At 37.7% G+C, this 21,116-nt stretch overlaps 1 protein-coding gene across 1 annotated transcript in view; it reads left to right on the top strand.

Annotated features, from left to right (window-relative positions):
- Positions 1 to 21,116, top strand: part of NBEAL1 (neurobeachin like 1) — a gene marked incomplete at its 3' end in the record, with an annotated part of 145,371 nt that overhangs the window by 20,988 nt on the left and 103,267 nt on the right. The window contains exons 4-6 of the mRNA XM_007469188.1: positions 4,291 to 4,452; positions 16,216 to 16,297; positions 16,860 to 16,987. Coding sequence (XP_007469250.1) covers positions 4,291 to 4,452; positions 16,216 to 16,297; positions 16,860 to 16,987 — 372 coding nt within the window. The remainder of the gene's footprint in view (positions 1 to 4,290; positions 4,453 to 16,215; positions 16,298 to 16,859; positions 16,988 to 21,116) is intronic.

Here is a 21,116-nt window from a genome sequence, read left to right as displayed (position 1 = left end):
TTTCCCTTTGGAGTCAGGGCACGTTGCTCTCCCTGAACATCAGTGCTTTCAAAGAAGGAAGCTCTTTGAGCTCTGGGTGTCAGAATTTTGTTGGGTCTTATTACTTCATTGACCGTGTGATTGAACTCAGTCTCCAGCTCCTCTCCCCTCCCAGAAAGTTGCGGGAGTGAGTTATTCAGATGTGGCCAGCCCCTTTTTTGAAACTATCTAAGGGTCCACCATGCATCACTTTATTCATTTGCATAAAATTTCTTTATTATATGACAGGCATTCTATTGTAGTTGAAACTTATTATACTTCTTTTCCTAGCTTTAGAGAAGGGCCTTAGAAAACATCTTGGAGGAGGTTAAGTTTTCAGATTTTTTAAAAACTAGGTTTGAAAATCATAAAATGAGGGAAAAATTAGCATCTTACGGAAATGTATAAGTGAAAGTACAAATATTTTCTTCCATTCCTCTGCCTACATCTGTTTCTGCAATCTCACTGTTCCCAGGCCCACTTCCCAGATAAAGTTCGTATTGTATCTCAAGTCATCTTGTGGACCTAGGTAAGAGAGGTTAGGTTTGCTGTGGTTAAAAGCTGGAGAAATGAGGACATACTTTTAGCCACAAAAGCAACTCCATTTATAGAGATGTGTTGAGAGAGGAGGGGAGAAATGGGTGGTGGTTGAGGATGAAAAAGTATCTGGTGAATTAAAAATCTTCAAGGACGAAAATATTTGCAGTTTGGGGGTGGAGGTAAGCAGTGAGAGTTTAGACACAGGTGAGTTGAATCTGGAGAATCACAAAGGAGCCAGATCATGAAGTGCCACAAATACATTGCTAATGGACTTTGACTTTTTGTTATGGAAGATACAAGGCTCTACTAAAGAATTTTCTGCATAAGAGTATCATGGGACTTCCCTGGTTGCACAGTGGTTACGAATCCGCCTGCCAATGTAGGGGACACGGGTTTGAGCCCTGGTCCGGGAAGATCCCACATGCTGCAGAGCAACTAAACCTGTGTGCCACAACTACTGAGCCTGTGCTCTAGAGCTCGCGAGCCACAACTACTGAGCCCACATGCCACAACTACTGAAGTCCACGCGCCTAGAGCCCATGCTCTGAAACAAGAGAAGCCACCGCAATGAGAAGCCCGCACACTGCAACCAAGAGTAGCCCCCGCTTGCCGCAACTAGAGAAAGCCTGAGCGCAGCAGCAAAGACCCAACATAGCCAAAAATAAATAAATAAAATAAATAAATTTATTTTAAAAAAAAAGAGTATCATGATCAAGTTTGTTTTTTAAAAGTCACTTTGGTGGCATTATGGAGGTTGGATTGGAAAGGGTTGAGACTGAAGGCAAGAAGCCCAGTTAAGAGGTAATTGTAATAATTCAGAGAAAAAAATCATTAGCGCTTTGGACCAAGGCAATGAACTTAAGAAACAATATGGTTATGCTCAGAAAGCACAAGTACTTCATTTATAAATACAGTCTCAGAGTTCTTCCCCGTTAGATTATTTGTAACAGGTTTATAAAGGTTGAAAATCAGTATTAAATCTTGAACTCAAAATAAGATTATGTATTATTGATTTCTACTCATAAAAGACTATTCTTGTAGTTTATACTTAGGAGTGCTTTTTTTTTTTTTTTTTTTTTTTTTTTTTGCAGTACGCGGGCCTCTCAACTGTTGTGGCCTCTCCCGCCGCGGAGCGCAGGCTCCGCACGCACAGCACTCAGTGGCCACGGCTCACGGGCCCAACCGCTCCGCGGCATGCGGGATCCCCCCAGACTGGGTCACGAACCCGCGTCCTCTGCATCGGCAGGCGGACCCTCAACCACTGTGCCACCAGGGAAGCCCAGGAGTGCTTTTATTTTAAAAATTTATAGCTCATTTTAAATCATGAGCCTAAGGATCTTATGGAGTCAGGATTTTGGCCTTGAATGCTTGGGGTTTTGTAAGATGCACTTGTTATCATCCATACATTATAAATGTCTTCTTCCTTGGGAGGTCATTTCTAAAAACACTATGTAGACTTATATTGCCACTATATTTAAAGTAAGATCAAGAATCTCAAGAGTGTTTTTTTACTTGTGATTTAGTTGGTTTATTTAAAATTATATTTCATATCTTTGTCTTTCAGACTGAACCATGAATTTAGATTTTGCCTGTAGTAAACTTTCAATTTTTCAAGTGAATATTATATGTAAGATGTGTAAAACTAGTCTAGTCACCTTAAAGATAAGAAACTCACAGATAATCCTCATTTAAAGTATACTGACTTTATAGAATTTCCAAGTTAGGAATTCATAATAGAAGGCAGGGATTGCTTTTACCAGATTATAAAGCCTTGAAATTTAAGCTGGACTTTTTCCTAGTTAGAGAGAACAATTGGCAGCGGTAGACATTGACAAGGCAAATTGAGGAGTGGAAAAGATTTCTGGAGTTTGGGAAATTTCAGCATAAGGAGCTTAGAATTTTGGGCAATAAAGTCCTAGAGGTGGGAAAATTCTTCTGAATTCTTAAATCCTCATCACATTAGGAACAAAGCCCAAAATTCCAACTTTGTCTATATGCCATGTCCTAAGTAAGCCCCAATTTTATAATGAGAATCAGTTAAAAAAAAAAAAAAAGATTGCTCTTTTAGAAGTTACTATTTTTTTATGCCCAGTTAAATCAAAACGTGTGTAAATAGAAAATGGGACAATTAAGGACAAAAGGAACTACTCTTTTAAATAACTAAAATGGAATATTGGGAAATCTAATGTCTTCTTGCTTGTTGATTTAACATTTTTGGAAAAGTGCAGAGGCATAGTTTCACTTAGTCTTGAAAATCAGTTATATTTAAATGTTTGTTTATTATTTTGAAGTTACTCTGGTTTTTCTAATCTTCTCTTTTTAGCTCTCCAAAAAAAATTAAATATAAAAATGAGTGTTTCTGATACCATCTATAAATAAGAGAGAATGAAAGAATCCAAAGCTTCAAGTGAAATGATGCCCAGACTAAAATGAAACATGTATTTTTAGAACATGGTTATATAGTATTAGGCACCCTTGGTAGTATGCTTTGTGACTTGTGTTTATTTTATAAAATGCCTTATTAATTTATGTTGTAGGGTGGTTCAGGAAGAGGCTAATAATATTTATATACGTGTTTATGTGACTACTGCTAAGATGCTTCAGATTTCTTTGTCTTCAGTGAATGCCTTTTACTCAATGTAAAAATAGTACTGATACTTCATGTTAAGCATTATCTGAAGAAAAGACTATTATAAAGTATAATTGTCATTTAATCATGGAACTCTTCATAGTGCTGCTTTGCTATTTGAGCATTTTTCTTAACAGAGATAGGGAAATAAGAATACAGTGGCTTATGAAAAGATTCTGAGGCTTTAGAGATAGTATATTTAAAATGCATTACATATTTAGAGTTCTTTACATACTTTAAAGCTGAAAATGCACATTGACTTTCTGGTTTCAGAGCCCAGTGAAATAGGGTGGATATCTGATATTACAGTTTTATAGATTAGGGAACTTCAGAGATTAAATGAAGTGCTTCATGTTACAGAGGTGGAACTTAGTATGCAGGCTTCTGACTTTGAATCTAGGGGGGTTTAATGTGAGAGGCACATGCAAGGAGCCAGTTACATCTGGTATTGGCTTTTGCCCGTAAAGAACCATATTGTCTTCTTACACAGAAATTACCTGTCACAAAATATTGACAAATATTGACAAAATATTGACAAAATATTGGCTTTAAAAGAGTCTTCTATTGATGCTCATGCTTGGGGTTCTACATTCACCTCTGTCTTTCTCCTTTCCTTTTGCTAGTTATCTTCTCTCCCTCTTCTGATCAGATGGCTTAGGGACCCTATAGGTAGGTGAATATTATTTATTTAGTAAAGCAGTTAACAGATATTAAACTAGTTATAGGTACTTCATTTTTATTTGCTAGTTACTGTTTCTTTTAGAAATGTTATAGACACATTGTATTTCTAAATAGTAGAAGGTGAACTAATCTTATATTTTAAATATTTTCTTTAACAATAGCACAACTGAAAATACTAAATAGCCTTTTTCTCTCTCTCTTTTCAGTAAGACTCCTCTGAAGTAAGACTAACCACTCTGCTCTAATAATCTTCTAAAATGTCACTCTCCATTTGGTGGTACCATGCAGAGAGGAAGGCACAGAATATCTGGACTAAAAGAGCTTCTTTAGGATTTGAGCTGAAAATGTAGTTACTTTCAAGTGCCACAGATTTTCGTCCTGTATTTAAACACCCTTCTTATTTTGTTCCCCTTATATTGTAGGGTAGATGATGTGCCTCCAGGAATATCTCTGCTTCCTGATAATATTCTGCAGGTTCTGAGGACCCAGCTTCTACAGTGTGTTCAGAAAACGGCAGATGGGTTAGAGGAAGAACAACAAGCCTTGTCAATTTTGCTTGTCAAGTTCTTCATTGTTCTTTGCAGGTATCTGGTACAAATAAACTAGTTATCTGTTTTAAATAATTATTAGTAAACTAATAATGCATTTATTGGTTATTAATGATGTTTGTTGTTCATATGGAGCTTTTAGGGATGAGTGCAGCTTTTGCAATAGGCTTGTGGTTTGTTATTATATTGGAAAGCCTTTTACTATATCTACTTAGAGAGATTCAGCCAGGATAAAAAATAATTGCTTTAGAGTAAAGACAATGACAGGAGTTTTTACTTAAGAATTTATTGCACTGGTATTTTCTATATGGTCCTCACCAATAAACATGTACATATACATTTTTATACTGTGTGTTATCATTTGTGAAATGTATTTTTCTAGTCTTTCATTTTATAATTTTACCAAAGAAAGTATAATTATTCCATAGCTTATATTTCCAGATTTATAGATGATTAGGTCTGTGGTACTTAAATTTTGGTGTGCATAAATGTCAACTGGGAAGCTTAATAGAAATACAGAGTTTGAGCCTTACGTATGGAAGTTCTGATCCAAAAGAGCTCAGGCATTTTGAATTTTCACACATTCCATTAATCTGCATATAAAAATTTGAGAACCGTTCGGTTAGGGGCATCACATGCCTCTTAAAATCTGTCTTCTTTTCTTGTTCTTAGAGGAAAAGCTTTCAGTCTTTTACCATTTAGTATGATATTTGCTGTGAAATTTTTATATATAGGTTTTATTATGTTGAGGTAGTTTCCTTCTGTTCCTAGTTTGCTGAGTGTTGTTATCAGGAATGGTTGCTGAATTTTGTCAAATGCTTTTCTGCATTAATTGAGATGATCGTCTGGGTTTTTTCCCCCTTTATTCTGTTAATATGGCATATTACATTGATCAGCTTTCATAGGTTTAACCATCCTTGCATTCCAGGAATAAATCCCACTTAGTCATAGGGTGTAATACTTTTAATATACTATTGAATTCTCTTTGCTAGTATTTTGTTGAAGATCTTTGCATTAATGTTCATAAGGGATGTTGGCTTGTAGTTTTCATGTAGTCTCTTGTTTGGCTTTGGGATCAGGGTAATACTGGTGTATCAGGGTAATACTGGTGTATCAGAAAGTGTTCCTTCCTTTTCAGTTTTTTGGAAAAATTTGAGAAGGATGGGCATTAGTTCTTCTTTAAATGTTTTGTAGACTTCATGAGTGAAAACATCAGGTCCAGGACTGCTTTTTTGGGAGAGTTTTGATTACTGATTCAGTTTCCTTACTAGTTGTAGGTCTATTCAGATTATTTATTTCATCATGGTTTAATCCTGGCAGATATTGTGTTTCTAGGAATTTGTCCATTTCATCTATGTTATTCAATTTGTTGTTGTACAATTGTTCATAGTACTCTCTTAATAATCCTCTTTATTTCTGTAGTATCAGTAGTAATGTCCACACTTCATTTTTGATGTTAGTAATCTGATTCGTCTCTCTTTTTCTTAGTTTATCTAGCTAAAGGTTTGTCAATTTTGTTGATGTCTCCAAGGAACTAATTTTTGTTTTCATTGATTTTCTCTATTTTCAAAAATTTATTTTTATCTCTGCTCTGATCTTTATCATTTCCTTCTTTCTACTAACTTTGGGTTTAGTTTGTTCTTCTTTGTCTGATTCCTTAAGTTGTAATATTAGGTAGTTGGTTTCTTGTTCTTTGTTTTTAGTGTAAGCACTTATACCTATAAAATTCTCCCTTTGCACCACTTTCATTGCCTCCCATAAGTTTTGGTAAGTCATGTTTTCCTTTTCATTCATCTTAAGTATTTTCTAATTTCCCTTGTGGGTTTCTTCTTTGATCCATTGATTATTTAAAAGTATTTTTGTTAATTTACACAGTTTTGTGAATTTTTCAGTTTTCTTTATGTTACTGATTTTTAACTTCATCCTGCTGTGGTTAGAGAAGATACTTTGTATGATATCTGTCATTTAAAATCTGTTGAGACTTAATTGGTGGCCTAATATAGTGTCTATCCTGTAAAATGTCCCAAGTGCACTTGAGAAGAATGTTTGTTCTGTTGTTGGGTAGAGTCACCTGTATATGTTTCTTAGAGCTATTAGATTTACTGTGTTAAGTCCTCTGTTGCTTTACTTACCTTGTATCTAGTTGTTTTATCCATTATTGTGGATGAGGTATTGAATTCTCCAGCTATTATGGAAGAACTATATGTTTCTCTCTTCAATTCTGTCAGTATTTGCTTCATATGTTTTGATGGGCTGTCATTAGATACGTAAATGTTCATAATGGTTATATCTTTTTGTTAGTGTAATACCTTTGTTATATGTAATATATATACTTTTATTATATTATATTGTACCTTTTATTTTATTTATTTTTAATATCTTTGAGTATTAATTGCTTAACAGTGTTGCGTTACTTTCTGCTGTATAACAAAGTAAATCAGCTATGTGCCTACGTATATCCCCATATCCCCTCCCTCTTACCTCTCCCTCCCACCCTCCTTATCCTACCCCTCTAGGTGGTCTCAAAGCACTGAGCTGATCTCCCCGTGCTAGGTAGCTGCTTCCCACTAGCTATCGATTTTACATTTGGTAGTGTATATATGTCAGTGTTACTCTCTCAATTCGTCCCAGGTTACCCTTCCCCAACCCCATGTCCTCAAGTCCATTCTCTATGTCTGTGTCTTTATTCCTGTCCTGCCCCTAGGCTCATCAGAACCATTTTTTCTTAGATTCCATATATATGTGTTAGTATACAGTATTTGTTTTTCTCTTTCTGACTTACTTCACTCTGTATGACAGACTCTAGATCCATCCACCTCACTACAAATAACTCAATTTCATTTTTTTTATGGCTGACTAATATTCCATTGTTTATATGTGCCACATCTTCTTTATCCATTCATCTGTCGACAGACACTTAGGTTGCTACCATGTCCTGGCTATTATAAATAGTGCTTCATTGAACATTGTGGTACATGACTCTTTTTGAATTATGGTTTTCTCAAGGTATATGCCCAGTAGTGGGATTGCTGGGTAATATAGTAGTTTTATTTTTAGTTTTTTAAGGAACCTCCATACTGTTTTTCATAGTGGCTGTGTCAATTTACATTCCCACCAACAGTGCAAGAGGGTTTCCTTTCCTCCACACGCTCTCCAGCATTTGTTGTTTGTAGATTTTTTGATTTTGGCCATTCTGACTGATGTGAGGTGATACCTCATTGTAGTTTTGATTAGCATTTCTCTAATGATTAGTGATGTTGAGCACCTTTTCATGTGTTTGTTAGCAATCTGTATATCTTTGCGGAAATGTCTGTTTAGGTCTTCTGCCCATTTTTGGATTGGGTTGTTTTTTTAATATTGAGCTGCATGAGCTGCTTGTATATTTTGGAGATTTATCCTCTGTCATTTGCTTCGTTTGAAAATATTTTCTCCCATTCTGAGGGTTCTCTTTTTGTCTTGTTTATGGTTTCCTTTGCTGTGGAAAAGCTTTTAAGTTTCATTAGGTTCCATTTGTTTATTTTTGTTTTTATTTCCATTTCTGTAGGAGGTGAGTCAAAAAGGATCTTGCTGTGATTTATGTCATAGAGTGTTCTGCCCGTGTTTTCCTCTAAGAGTTCTGTAATGTTTGGCCTTACATTTAGGTCTTTAATCCATTTTGCGGCGAGCGGGGGCCACTCTTCATCGCGATGCGCGGGCCTGTCACTGCCACGGCCTCTCTTGTTGCAGAGCACAGGCTCCAGATGCATAGGCTCAGTAGTTGTGGCTCACGGGCCCAGTTGCTCCACAGCATGTGGGATCTTCCCAGACCAGGGCTCGAACCCGTGTCCCCTGCATTGGCAGGCAGATTCTCAACCACTGTGCCACCAGGGAAGCCCTCCCTTTTTTTCTTGATGAGTCTGGCTTATGGTTTATCAATTTTGTTTATCTTCTCAAAGAACCAGCTTTTTGTTTTATAGTTCTTTGCTATTGTTTCCTTCATTCCTTTTTCATTTATTTCTGATCTGATCTTCATGATTTCTTTCCTTCTGCTAACTTTGGGGTTTTTTCTTCTTTCTCTAATTGCTTTAGGTGTAAGGTTAGGTTGTTTATTTCAGATTTTTCTTGTTTCTTGAGGTAGGGTTGTATTGCTATAAACTTCCCTCTTAGAACTGCTGTTGCTGCATCCCATAGGTTTTGGGTCATCGTGTTTTCATTGTCATTTGTTTGTAGGTATTTTTTGATTTCCTCTTTGATTTCTTCAGTGATCTCTTGGTTATTTAGTATCATATTGTTTAACCTCCATGTGTTTGTATTTTTTACAGTTTTTTTCCTTTAATTGATATCTAGTCTCATAGCGTTGTGGTCGGAAAAGATACTTGATACAATTTCAGTTTTCTTAAATCTACCAAGGCTTGATTTGTGACCCAAGATCTGGTCTGTCCTGGAGGATGTTCCATAAGCCCTTGAGAATAAAGTGTATTCTGTTGTTTATGGATGGAATGTCCTATAAATATCAATTAAGTCTGTCTCATTTAATATGTCATTTAAAGCTTGTGTTTTCTTATTTATTTTCATTTTGGATGATCTGTCCATTGGTGAAAGTGGGGTGTTGAAGTCCTCTACTATGAATGTGTTACCATTGATTTCCCCTTTTATGGCTGTCAGCATTTGCCTTATGTATTGAGGTGCTCCTATGTTGGGTGCATAAATATTTACAATTGTTATATCTTCTTCTTGGATTCATCCCTTAATCATTATGTAATGTCCTTCTTTGTCTCTTGTAATAGTCTTTATTTTAAAGTCTGTTTTGTGTGATATGAGAATTGCTACTCCAGCTATCTTTTGATTACCATTTGCATGGAGTATCTTTTTCCATCCCCTCACTTTCATTCTGTATGTGTCCCTTGGTCTGAAGTGGGTCTCATGTCACAGCATATACATGGGTCTTGTTTTTGTATCCATTCAGCTAGTCTATGTCTTTTGGTTGGAGCACTGAATCCATTTACACTTAAGGTAATTATCGATATGTATGTTCCTATGACCATTTTCTTAATTGTTTTGGGTTTGTTACTGTAGGTCTTTTCATTCTCTTGTGTTTCCTGCCTAGAGAAGTTCCTTTAGCATTTGTTGTAAAGCTGGTTTGGTGGTCCTGAATTCTCTTAACCTTTGCTTATCTCTAAAGGTTTTAATTTCTCCATCAAATCTGAATGACATCCTTGCTGGGTAGAGTAATCTTGGTTGTAGGTTTTTTCCCTTTCATGACTTTAAATATGTCCTGCCATTCCCTTCTCTCTTGCCGAGTTTCTGCTAAAAGATCAGCTGTTAACCTTATGGGGATTCCCTTGTATGTTATTGCTTTTCCTGCTGCTTTTAGTATTTTTTCTTCATACTTAATTTTTGATAGTTTGATTAGTATGTGTTTCGGCATGTTTCTCTATGATTAATATGTGTTTTGGCATGTTTTTCCTGTATGGTACTCTGTGTGCTTCCTGGACTTGATTGACTATTTACTTTCCCACGTTAGGGATGTTTTCAACTCTGATCTCTTCAAATATTTTCTCAGACCCTTTCTTTTTCTCTTCTTCTTCTGGGATCCCTATAATTCGAATGTTGGTGCTTTTAATGTTGTCCCAGAGGTCTCTGAGACTGTCCTCAATTCTTTTCATTCTTTTTTCTTTATTCTGCTCCCTGGCATTTATTTTCACCATTTTATCTTCCAGCTCATTTATCTGTTCTTCTGCCCCAGTTATTCTGCTATTGATTCCTTCTAGAGTATTTTTAATTTCAGTAACTGTGTTGTTCATCACTGTTTGTTTGCTCTTTAGTTCTTCTAGATCCTTGTTAAATGTTTCTTGTATTTTCTCCATTCTGTTTCCGAGATTTTGGATCATCTTTACTATCATTACTCTGAATTCTTTTTCTGGTAGGTTGCCTATTTCGTCTTCATTTATTTGGTCTTGTAGGTATTTACCTTGCTCCTTCATCTGTGACATATTTTTTTGTCGTTTCTTTTTTTTTTCTTTTAATGGGTGGTGCGATATTCCTGTCTTACTGGTTGTTTGGCCTGAGACATCCAGCACTGGAGTTTGCAGGCAGTTGGATAGATCTGGGTCTTGGTGCTGAGATGAGGACCTCCCGGGGGCCTCACTCCGATGAATGTTCCCTGGGGTTTAAGGTTCTTGTTAGTCCAGCGGTTTGGACTTGGAGCTCCCACCACAGGATCCCAACTCCCGGCCTGGGAACCAAGGTCCTGCAAGCTTCGTTGTGTGGTAAAAAAAAAAAAAAAAAAAAAAAAAGAAGAAGAAAAGGAGCAGTGCAATATGCAAGAATATAGAACAAAATAAAATTAGAAAGATAAAAAATATATTAGGAAAAATAAAACTATAATTGAAACAACTCCAACAGGGTAAAGTAAAACTACAACAGTAAAAAGAAAAATAAAAAGGGGGGGGAACAAGCCTAAAGGAGAGAATGTTAACAAAGTATAAAGAATAAAATAAAACTAGAAAAATAAAAGGTTTTTTTAGGAAAAATAAAAATATAAAAGAATCAACAACAATGAATCAATAAGAACCCCAGTCTAAAAGAGGAAAAAAGAAAAAAAAAAAAAAAAACCTTGGCGGTAGGGGGCAAAGTTTAGGCAGGAGTGGAATTTACACAGGGGCTGGGTTTAGGGTGGGGCGGGACCTAGTCAGGTGGGGGGATGAGTTTTGAGCGTGGGGCAGCTCCTAAGCTTAGGACCCTCGCAGCTGGAAATGCCCTGGGGTTGGGGCCTTGACAGGGTGATGTTCAAGCATAGGGTGGGGCCTCTGCTTAGGACCTGTGTGGAAGTGGAGAGGCAGCACATGGAAAGGAGGGCCTCTGGAGTGTGGAGTTAGGGAGTTTGGAGGTAGGGCCCTGAGTGAGGGTGTGTGGGTGGAGTTTAGGCCCAGTGCATTGGAAGGGGTCTCAGAGGGGGTTCTCTGAGTGTACACGTAGGGCCCTGGGTTGGGGTGTAGGGGTGGAGCTTGGGTTTTGCGTGGCAGGAGAGAGGCTCTGAGGGCAGAGGATTAGGCCTGGGGCCTAACAGGCTTCCTCGTACCTAAGTGGACAGGGAAGGCACAGACTGCATTCCCTTCCATTCCTTCATGCCCCCTTCCCCACCATCTCCCCTAGGGTCTCCCCCATTGCTGCTGGACCCCTAACCGTGGGTGGGTCCCACTGGGTGTAGGAACTCCTTCCCTCCCCCATCCACCCCTCAGGGGTGCCAGTCCCGGAGGTCCAGCCTTTACTTTTGCTCCCCCTTCCCTCCTTCCCACTCCCTCAGGACCCACGCAGCTGGAAGGGGCCTTGGTGGACAGAGGATCAGGCCTGGCATCTCAGCAGGTCCCTGGGGGCCCAAGTGGGCAGGAGAAACCTGGCCATGCTCCCTTTTGATCCTCTGCCCTCCCAATGGTTCCCCAATTTCCCCCTTCGGGTGTGGGGATCCCTTCCCCTCCCCCAGCTGCCCCTCAGGGACATCAGGCCCCTCCTGCCTCCACTTCTTCTCTCCCATCACTCCCCCCAAGCCCCACATCCTACCCACTCACTGGGGGTTCCTCCCATCCCTTTAGGTGTCTGTGGTCCCCCGCCGGTGCCTGGTAGGTGCCCTAGTTGTGTGTAGACGCGAATTCCGCGTCCTCCTAGTATGCCATCTTGACTCTGCCCCCTGTACCTTTTAAAATATATGATGTCCTTCTTTGTTCCATATAACCTTTTTTGGCTGAAAGCCTATCTCGTCTGATATTTGTATGTCAGCCTCTGCTCTCTTTGAGTTACTCTTTGCATGGAGTATCTTTCCCTCTGCTTTCAGTTTCAACCTGTTTGTGTCCTTGGACATCAGGTAGACAGTATATAATAGTTGGATCCTGAGTTTGTATCCATTCTGCCAATCTCTTTTCTTTTTTTTTTTTTTTTTTATATATCATGATTGGAGTATAATTGCTTTACCATGTTGTGTTAGTTTCTGCTGTACAACACAGTGAATCAGCTATATGCATACATATATCTCCATATCCCATTCCTTTTGAGCCTTCCTCCCACCCTACCTGTCCCACCCCTCTAGGTCTTCACAAAGCACGGAGCTGATCTCCCTGTACTATGTAGCTGCTTCCCACTAGCTATCTGTTTTACATTTGGTAGTGTATATATGTCAGTGCTACTCTGTCACTATGTCCCAGTCTCCACTTCCTGCCCTGTGTCCTCAAGTCCATTCTCAACATCTGCATCTTTATTCCTGCCCTACCACTCATTCATCAGCACCATTCAGTCTCGTGTCTTTTGAATGGCAACTTTAATCCATTTACATTGAAAGTAATTACTCCTAAAGAGGAATTTACTTCTTTTACTGTTCTATTTGTTTTCTTTATGCCTTAAAACAGAAGTTTTTTTTTTTTAATTTATTTAGTTTTTGGCTGTTTTGGGTCTTTGTTGCTGCACATGGGCTTTATCTAGTTGTGGCGAGCGGGGGCTGCGCTTCGTAGCAGTGCATGGGCTTCTCATTGTGGTGATTTAAATTCCTTTATCATATTCTTTTTTTTATAATGAGCATTTCATTATTTATTTATTTATTTTGTAATATTTGTTTATTTATTTATTTGGCTCTACTGGGTCTTAGTTGCAGCATGCAGGATCTTTTAGTTGCAGCATGCGGGTTCTAGTTCCCTGACCAGGGATTGAACCCGGGCCCCCTGCACTGGGAGCGTGGAGTCTTAGCCACTGGACTGGCAAGGATGTCCCCTTTATCATACTCTTTTGTATACATTCTGTAGATATTTTCTTTGTGGCTACCATTGGCATTACATTTAACATTCTAAAGTTATAACATTCTAATTTGAATTTATACCACTTTAATATCAATAACACACAAAAACTCTTCTTTTTTATGGCTCTGTCCCTATTCCTTTTGGTTGCTGATGTCACAAAATTACATTTACACAATGTTTGCCCCCAAACATAAGCTAATAGTTGTTTTAGATGCATTAGTCTCAAATTATGTATCAAACAAGATTTGGAATTACAAACCAAAGTAACAGTAATACTAGTTTTTACCTGAACAATTTTTTTTCTTTAAATCTCTTAAATTATATAAAAACAAAGAATACAGTTACAAATCACTGTTTCAATAATACTAGCTTTTATAATTGCCCATTTATTTACCTTCATTGAGATCTTAGTTTTCCATGCAGCTTTGAGTTGCTGGATAGTGTCCTTACCTCTCACCCTGCAGGACAGTGTTTAGCATTTTTTGTAGGGTAGATCGAGTGATCACAGACTCCATTACCTTTTGTTTCCTGGGAATGTCTTTATTTCTCCCTCACTTTTGAAGGATAGTTTGCCAGATACAGGATTGTTGGTTGACAGCTATTTTTCTTTTAGCACTTTCAGTGTATCCTCTCACTATCTTCTGGCCTAAGTTTCTTAGTAGAAATCTGCTGATAATTGTATTGAAGATCCCTTATATGTGATGATTTCCTTCTCTCTTCCTATTTTCAAGATAGTCTCTTTGTCTTTTGAAAGTTTGATTATAACGTGTGTCTCAGTGTGGGTGTCTTTTGAGTTCACCTTATTTGGAGTTCGTTGAGCTTCTTGGCTGTTCATATTCATGTCCTTCATCAGATTTGGGAAATTATCAGTGGTAATTTCTTTAAGTATTCTCTCTTTCCCTTTTTCTTTCTCTTCTTTTTCTTAGACTCAATCTTTTTTCTTTGTGTTGTTCAGACTTGATAATTTCCATTGTGCTATCTTCAAGTTCACTGATTCTTTCCTCTGCCAGCTCAGATCTACCGTTGAATTCCTCTAGTGAATTTTTCATTATAGTGATTGTAGTTCCAGAATTTCTTTCTGGTTTCTTTTTAGTTTTTTTTTAATCTCCTTACTGATATTTCCATTTTGTTTACCCATTAATTTCTTGACTTTCTCCACATCTTCCTTTAGTATTGATACTTTGAGCATCTTGAAGACAGTTATTTTGAAGTCTTTGTCTAATAGATCTTTTTCAGGGAGTTTCTGTTGATCTCTGTTTTTTTTTTTTGACTGGGCCATATTCCCCTATTTCTTTGTATGCCTTCTGATTTTTGTTTTTAATTGAATACTGGACATTTGAATCTAAGAATGTTGTAACTCTGAAAATCAGATTTACCCCCTTTCCCGGGGTTTGCTGCTTTTTGTTGTTATTTTTGTTTGTTTTATTTTTTGATCATTACAGATTGTCTCTGTGCTGAGGATCAACCTGAGTTGTAAACATAAGGTCTGCTTAGATCTACTCTGACCCTTTCCCTCAGCATGTGTGGTCACTCTCTAATTTTCCCCATTTATGCTGTTATTTTTGAATGTCCTAGTCTTTAACATCTGGCTCCCAAAAGGGGAAAAAACAAAAAGATGAAGGGGGAAAGGGAAATGGCCTTTAAGTCCCCTGGAAATTACTTCAGCCAGAGGGGGAGGGGCTTGTAACAAGTGGTGGGGATGTGCAATATCAGTGCCTGCCTGCCTCTTTGTCTGCACCTCTATAATCAGAAGGAGCAATCAGTGATCAGAGCACGATCTCCAATATGTTGAGGACAGGGTCCTTTTGGCCCATGTTGGTTTCTTCAAGCTGTTAGCAAGCTGCTTCTGGACCATGTGCACAGCTGCTTACCACATGTCTGGGGGTGGCAGATTGATAGGTGCTACTATGCTGATAGCTGAAATTGAGCAGAATTTAGGAGATTAATTGCAATTTGTCATCCAGATTTTCCCATAGAAGTTGCCAGCCTTCAACAGAGACTCAAGGGTTCCAAAATAGTTACGTCAAACTGATTTTGGCAGTGTGACCGTTTTCTAGGTTGGGAGACAGATTCCTGGTTCTTCCCACTTGGCTATTTTCCCAGAATCCTCCACAGGGGCTTTGAATTTTACCTCTGCCTTTACTCTTTGCTTTCTCAAAGATGTCATGCCATTCTGACTTCTTACACTAAGTTCATTAATTTAGTTAATTTTTCCTGTTCCTTTAGCATTTACTGGATTTTAAAATATAAAGTATTTTTCAAGGTCACAATGTCTCAGGACACAGAGTTTTTTGTCTTAACAGAATTTTTTTTAGTATGCCAAGAAAAAGACTGGTGATATTAGTATGAGTACATGTTAGCATTTTACGTGTCATACCTCAGTCTTATCAAAAATGGAATAAAAATGAGGGCCATATTTTAATTAAACACCAGGCACTTGTTGACACACTGCTTTAAACAAGGCATGCACTATGCCCTCTTGGAGTATGTATAGATGCCCACCCTTCTCTCAAGACTTTTTAATATAGATGAGGAGATATATTATGAGTCTAAAAGGGGAACTATAATTTCAGAAAGCAAGATGATAACTATAAAACTGCACCACATGAGTTATAAAGGCAACGATATGTACAAAAAGCCAAGCTAAAAAAGTACATAGGAAAATAACAACAAACCTGGAAAGAAATAATCCAAAATGTATACAGTTGCTAACGTTGGGGTTGTAAGAATATTAGTGACTTTTTCTTTTCTATTTCTACTTTGTGATATTTTCCAATTTTTTATGATAAACAAATGCTAATTGGCATGTCTTTCTTAAATGTTCTCTGTTTATAGTAGTTAAATGGTGCTTGAGGTGTGTTTTGCATTCTCAGTGGGAAAGCAGTTATATAACCATATTGATTTTAAGTTTTAATGACTGTCATTTGTATTTCATTTGCCAACATGTGTTCCGAAAACCAACCTGAATTCATGAGCATACATTTTTCTCATTATTCATATGTAATAAATATATGGCTATTCTTTTTTTTTCTCACAGAAATCTATCTAATGTAGAAGAAATTGGGACTTGCTCGTATATCAATCATGTTATCACTATGACAACACTCTATATTCAACAAGTAGGTGTGAATTAATATATTCCTTTTTGTTGTTTTACTGAGAGTAACTAGCTTTTATTTTTTTAAATATCATAGTAAAATTGAATGTTTTCAGAGGAGGTAATAATTGAGATCATTAAAATTATCAGTGGGTACTTATATATTTCAGGCATCTTATGCAATTATCTGAAAGTAAACAAGCAATTATTAATACATTTTGTTATTTTAATTTAAAAGTTGAAGTTTTTATAAATGGCTATTTTAAATGACACAGTTTGCCATTTTATGTATTTATTATTTATTCATCAAATAACCCTCTTATTGAAAGCATCATCTTTTTTGGAAAGACGTTTGTCTATCCATTTGAAATCCTTCCTAGGAAATATTTAAAATTTGAGAGGTTATATCCAACCCATATGATTAACTGACCCTTTACACACTCAAATGGAACTTAGGCTTATTTGAATAAAAATGAGTTATTATTATTAGACGAATGAAACATGTAGTCTTTTAATGATGTTGGTCAGTATGTTATACAGCTTAACATTTTTAAGTACATATAATTTTATGTTTAAATTCTCAGTTAAAAAGCAAAAAAAAAGAGAAGGAATTGGCAGATCAGACATCTATCGAAGAATTTGTGATCCATGCCTTGGCATTTTGTGAAAGTTTATATGACCCATATCGGAATTGGAGGCATAGAATTTCAGGGTATGTCTTATAAATCATAATGTTCATTTAAAACCTAAATATCATAATATATACAATTCTTCAAAGCAGGTCTCATTCTCTATGAAAGCAGTTGGTAAGATGTGTCTAAGACCCCATCCTTATCTCCGAGGTAGAGAACTACATTGGAGGTAATGAATTAGTGATAAACGCCACTTCTAGATAATAAATTTACCCTGAACTTTTATTTTGTAATGCAATTGAATGCTAATAATCTGATGGTAAAATCTCAGAGCACAGTAGCATCAAGTAGAGTGTACATATTTTTCAAGGAACTTTATCTTTTTTTAAAGCATATTTCATGATTTGAAAAAGAATTTTAACAGTATTTTGTGTTTTTATTTTTAATTGTGGAGCTTGTGTCAGTCAGAAACCAGTGTTTAAAAAGAGAGACTATAATACAAGGAGATTGTTAAATAGGTATTAGAGAACTCAAAAAACAAAAGGGGGACACTGATGTAATTCAGAGATAGTAACTTCAGGAAGCACCTACTTCCCTGGTTCTGTGGGAACAAAGGGAAGAGATTAGAGTTATCAGAAACTAGACGTTTTGGAGAAGAGGTCCTGCAGTGCCGGGTCTGAGACTTCTGAGGAAAGAGTCCTAAGCCAGTGCTGCTATCACTGAGCAGCCATGAAGAGGCTGGTTCTGGTATTGCCAAAAATAAGCTGAAGAAAGAAACCAACTGTGAATGCCATAGTTAAGAACTGTTGGCCAGTAAAAAAATAAGGAATAAGGCATCAGTCCCCCTTTCACTCTTTCAACTTTCCAGGCTCCATTTAGTACCCACTATTTATGAACCCAAGAGTGAGGTAGCTGGAGAAAAGGAAATACAGTTTGTAGAATGACTGTTCCAGCATCACAAAGCAGGTGGAATGTAAGATGATGGATTTGTAGCTTAGTGACAATGGCATAATTACCAGTACACAGCTCAAAGGGAAGAGTTTAAAAACTCATGTATCTTTCTTACCTGTGGGCAAAGAATAGGAAGAGTTGTGTTATCACCTACAATCAGATCTCTTTTTTAGGTCTCCCTAATCTGCTGTACTTTAAATCTCAAGATTTTTTCATTTTCAGTGTAACCTGACCCACTTATAAACAATTCCTACTTCCTGCAACATTTTGTTACTAGAATGTTTGATTTTTTTTATAGGCTTTTCAGGGTATTTCAGGGTATATTTAGGGTAGGGTACCCTCACTTTGAATAGTCACCATTAGATAATGGTGAAGGATTGGTAACTGAGAGAACATGTATGTAGACTATGTGGTAATACTTTATATGTTCTATATAGTAATATTTTATTGAAATAACACATCCTTTAGGTAAAGCAAGAAGTGTCTAATAGGATTAATAGGAACAAATACTCCAGCTATTAAATATAACAATTCTATCTGCTTATTTATACATTTGCTTTCCTTTATGTGTTGAAAGTTGTAGTCTTTAGTCAGGGTTCTCCACAGAAACAAAACTAGCAGGCCGTGTGTGTGTGTGTGTGTGTGTGTGTGAGGAACTTCATTGTAAGCGATTGCCTCACATGATTACAGAGGCTGGCAGGTCCAAATCTGCGATGTGGCCTGGCAGCTGGCAGCCTTGCCACCCAGGGAAGCCAGTGGTGCAGTTAGAGTTCGAAGGCTATAGAGCCAGTGTTCCAGTTCCAGTCCTAGTTCAAAAGCAGTCAGGCTGGAGACCAGAACTGATGGTGCAGATGAAGCCAGAGGGCAGTCTTCTGGAGAATTCCCCCTTGCTTGGAGATGCCAGTCTTTTTGTTCTGCTCAGACTTTCAACTAATTAGTTGAGACACTTTCTGGAGGGCAGTTCCGTTACCTAGTGTTCACCAATTTAAGTGTTAATCTCATCCCCAAACACCCCGCAAGTTGACACATGAAATTAATGCCTCATCACATCATTCTAATACTTTTCTTGATTGTTTATTAATGGGAAGGTACTAGTGACCTTCTGATTACTTCCTTTTCTGTTGAACTTTAATATGTCTCTTTTTCCAGTGAGAAAGTGCTTTGCATTTTTCTTGGCAAAGATTTATCCGTCAGGATAAGCTGCAGTAACAGACAAGGGGTTAGAATAACAAAGGTTTACTTCTTGTTCCTGTTCTCTGTCTACCATGGTTGGCAGGGAGCCTCTACTCATCATAGTCACTCAAGATCCTAAACTGACAGAACAGCAAGCATCTAAGGCTGTGCTAGTTACCATGTGAAAGAGAAAAGAAAGCTCTGAAATGTCTCACATTGGCAGTTTTAATGCTCTTGTCTGGTCATGACATATGACGTGTTTCACTTTCATTCAGAACTCGTTGGCCAAGACTAGTTACATGCTCCCATCTACCACAGTGAGACCAGAAGAAGAAGGGAGACCAAGGTGGGAGTTAGTTCTACCCTGTGACTAAAAGGAGTAGACATAGAAATAGTTGGCAGACAGCACTGTCACTGCCTTTTCCCTCTGCCTATGTACTGCTCATAACTCTCTAAAGATTCAAAGAGAGGAGCACGTAATAGTGCTCCGTTTGTAGCCTTTCTACGCATTTAGCACTTTGGTTCTCAACTAATCAATGTTCCCCCGATTTTGACATTTATGCCAAGATTTCTTAAGGAAATTGTATCTCTTCCTCCCACTATTGCTACTTCCCCATCCCCTACCTTAGCCTTGTCAGCAATGGCAAATCTAAGGTAACGTTTTTTAAGTTTTGAAACAGTGACAAAGAATTTTTATTTATAGACAGGAAGACATATAGAAGGAGGAACATAAGGAGAGGAGTCTGAAAATGACAGAAGAGGCTTTTAGAGGAATCCTTAAGAGCAAAATGAATTTAAAGGTGGGAGAAAGAGAAGATATGAAAAGGTAGACCCGAGAACAAATTAAAACAGATTAAATAAAATTGGTAATTGAAAACAAAAACAAGTTTGTTTTTTTTAAAATTTATTTTATTTACTTTATTTCTGGCTGTGTTGGGTCTTTGTTGCTGCACGCGGGCTTTCTCTAGTTGCTGCGAGCGGGGGCTACTCTTTTTGCGGTACGCGGGCCTCTCACTGTTGTGGCCTCTCCCGTTGGGGAGCACAGGCTCCGGATGCGCAGGCTCAGTGGCCATGGCTCATGGGCCCAGTCGCTTCGCGGCGTGTGGGATCTTCCCGGACCGGGGCACGAACCCGTGTCGACTACATCGGCAGGTGGACTCTCAACCACTGCGCCACCAGGGAAGCCCGGGGGCTGCTCTTTGCTGCGGTGCACGGGCTTCTCATTGCGGTGGCTTCCCTTGTTGCAGAGCACGGGCTCTAGGCACGCGGGCTTCAGTAGTTGAGTAGTTGTGGCGCATGGGCTCAGTTGCTCCGCGGCATGTGGGATCTAACCGGACCAGGGCTCGAACCCGTGTCGCCTGCATTGGCAGGCGGATTCTTAACCACTGCGCCACCAGGAAAGCCCCAAAAACAAGTTTTGAGAGCCAAAAACAAGAAGACATTTAAACATTATAACATGATATAGAAAGAGTTATAGTGTAAGATGACAGCAAGAAGGAGAACAAAGAGTAGATGATCAGTGGTGGCATTTCATGAGTGCAGTATATATACCAGAAATTGTGCTGGAAGCTGTCCAGGTATTATTTTTAATAGGCGTAACAATTTTGCCAGGAATAGTATGAACTACTTTTGAGGTAAATGGTAAAAGCAGAGAGTGAGACTTGGTTTTCTTTGACTTTGATAGAAAAATGAAACATGGTGGAGATAAATCGTGTAATTAGGAGAAATCTATATAGCTCATGGAAGACCTGTACAGGGGAACTATAACAATAACTTAGATTTTATATATTAATATGATTCTGAAGTTAAATGGAAATTTGGAATGTATATATTTTCTTATTGTTTGTGCTTGTTGCTTACCAATACAGCTAAAACAGATTAGAACAGATTTAATTAAAATTAACATAATTCCAAATACAAAGCCATTTAAAATTATATTTCTTATTTGATGAAATATATGGATGTTTTTCATATCTTCATGTGTAATTTGATTTAATTAATAGATTTGATTAATCTATTAGCCCAATTTTGATTTTATTTGTAGAATCTGTCATATTTAGAAAGATTTCTCCAAATGGAACTAAA

The sequence above is a fragment of the Lipotes vexillifer genome, unplaced genomic scaffold, assembly GCF_000442215.2.
Source record: "Lipotes vexillifer unplaced genomic scaffold, Lipotes_vexillifer_v1.1 scaffold259, whole genome shotgun sequence".
Classification (NCBI taxonomy): domain Eukaryota; kingdom Metazoa; phylum Chordata; class Mammalia; order Artiodactyla; family Lipotidae; genus Lipotes; species Lipotes vexillifer.
This window is presented reverse-complemented; position numbering and strand designations above follow the sequence as displayed.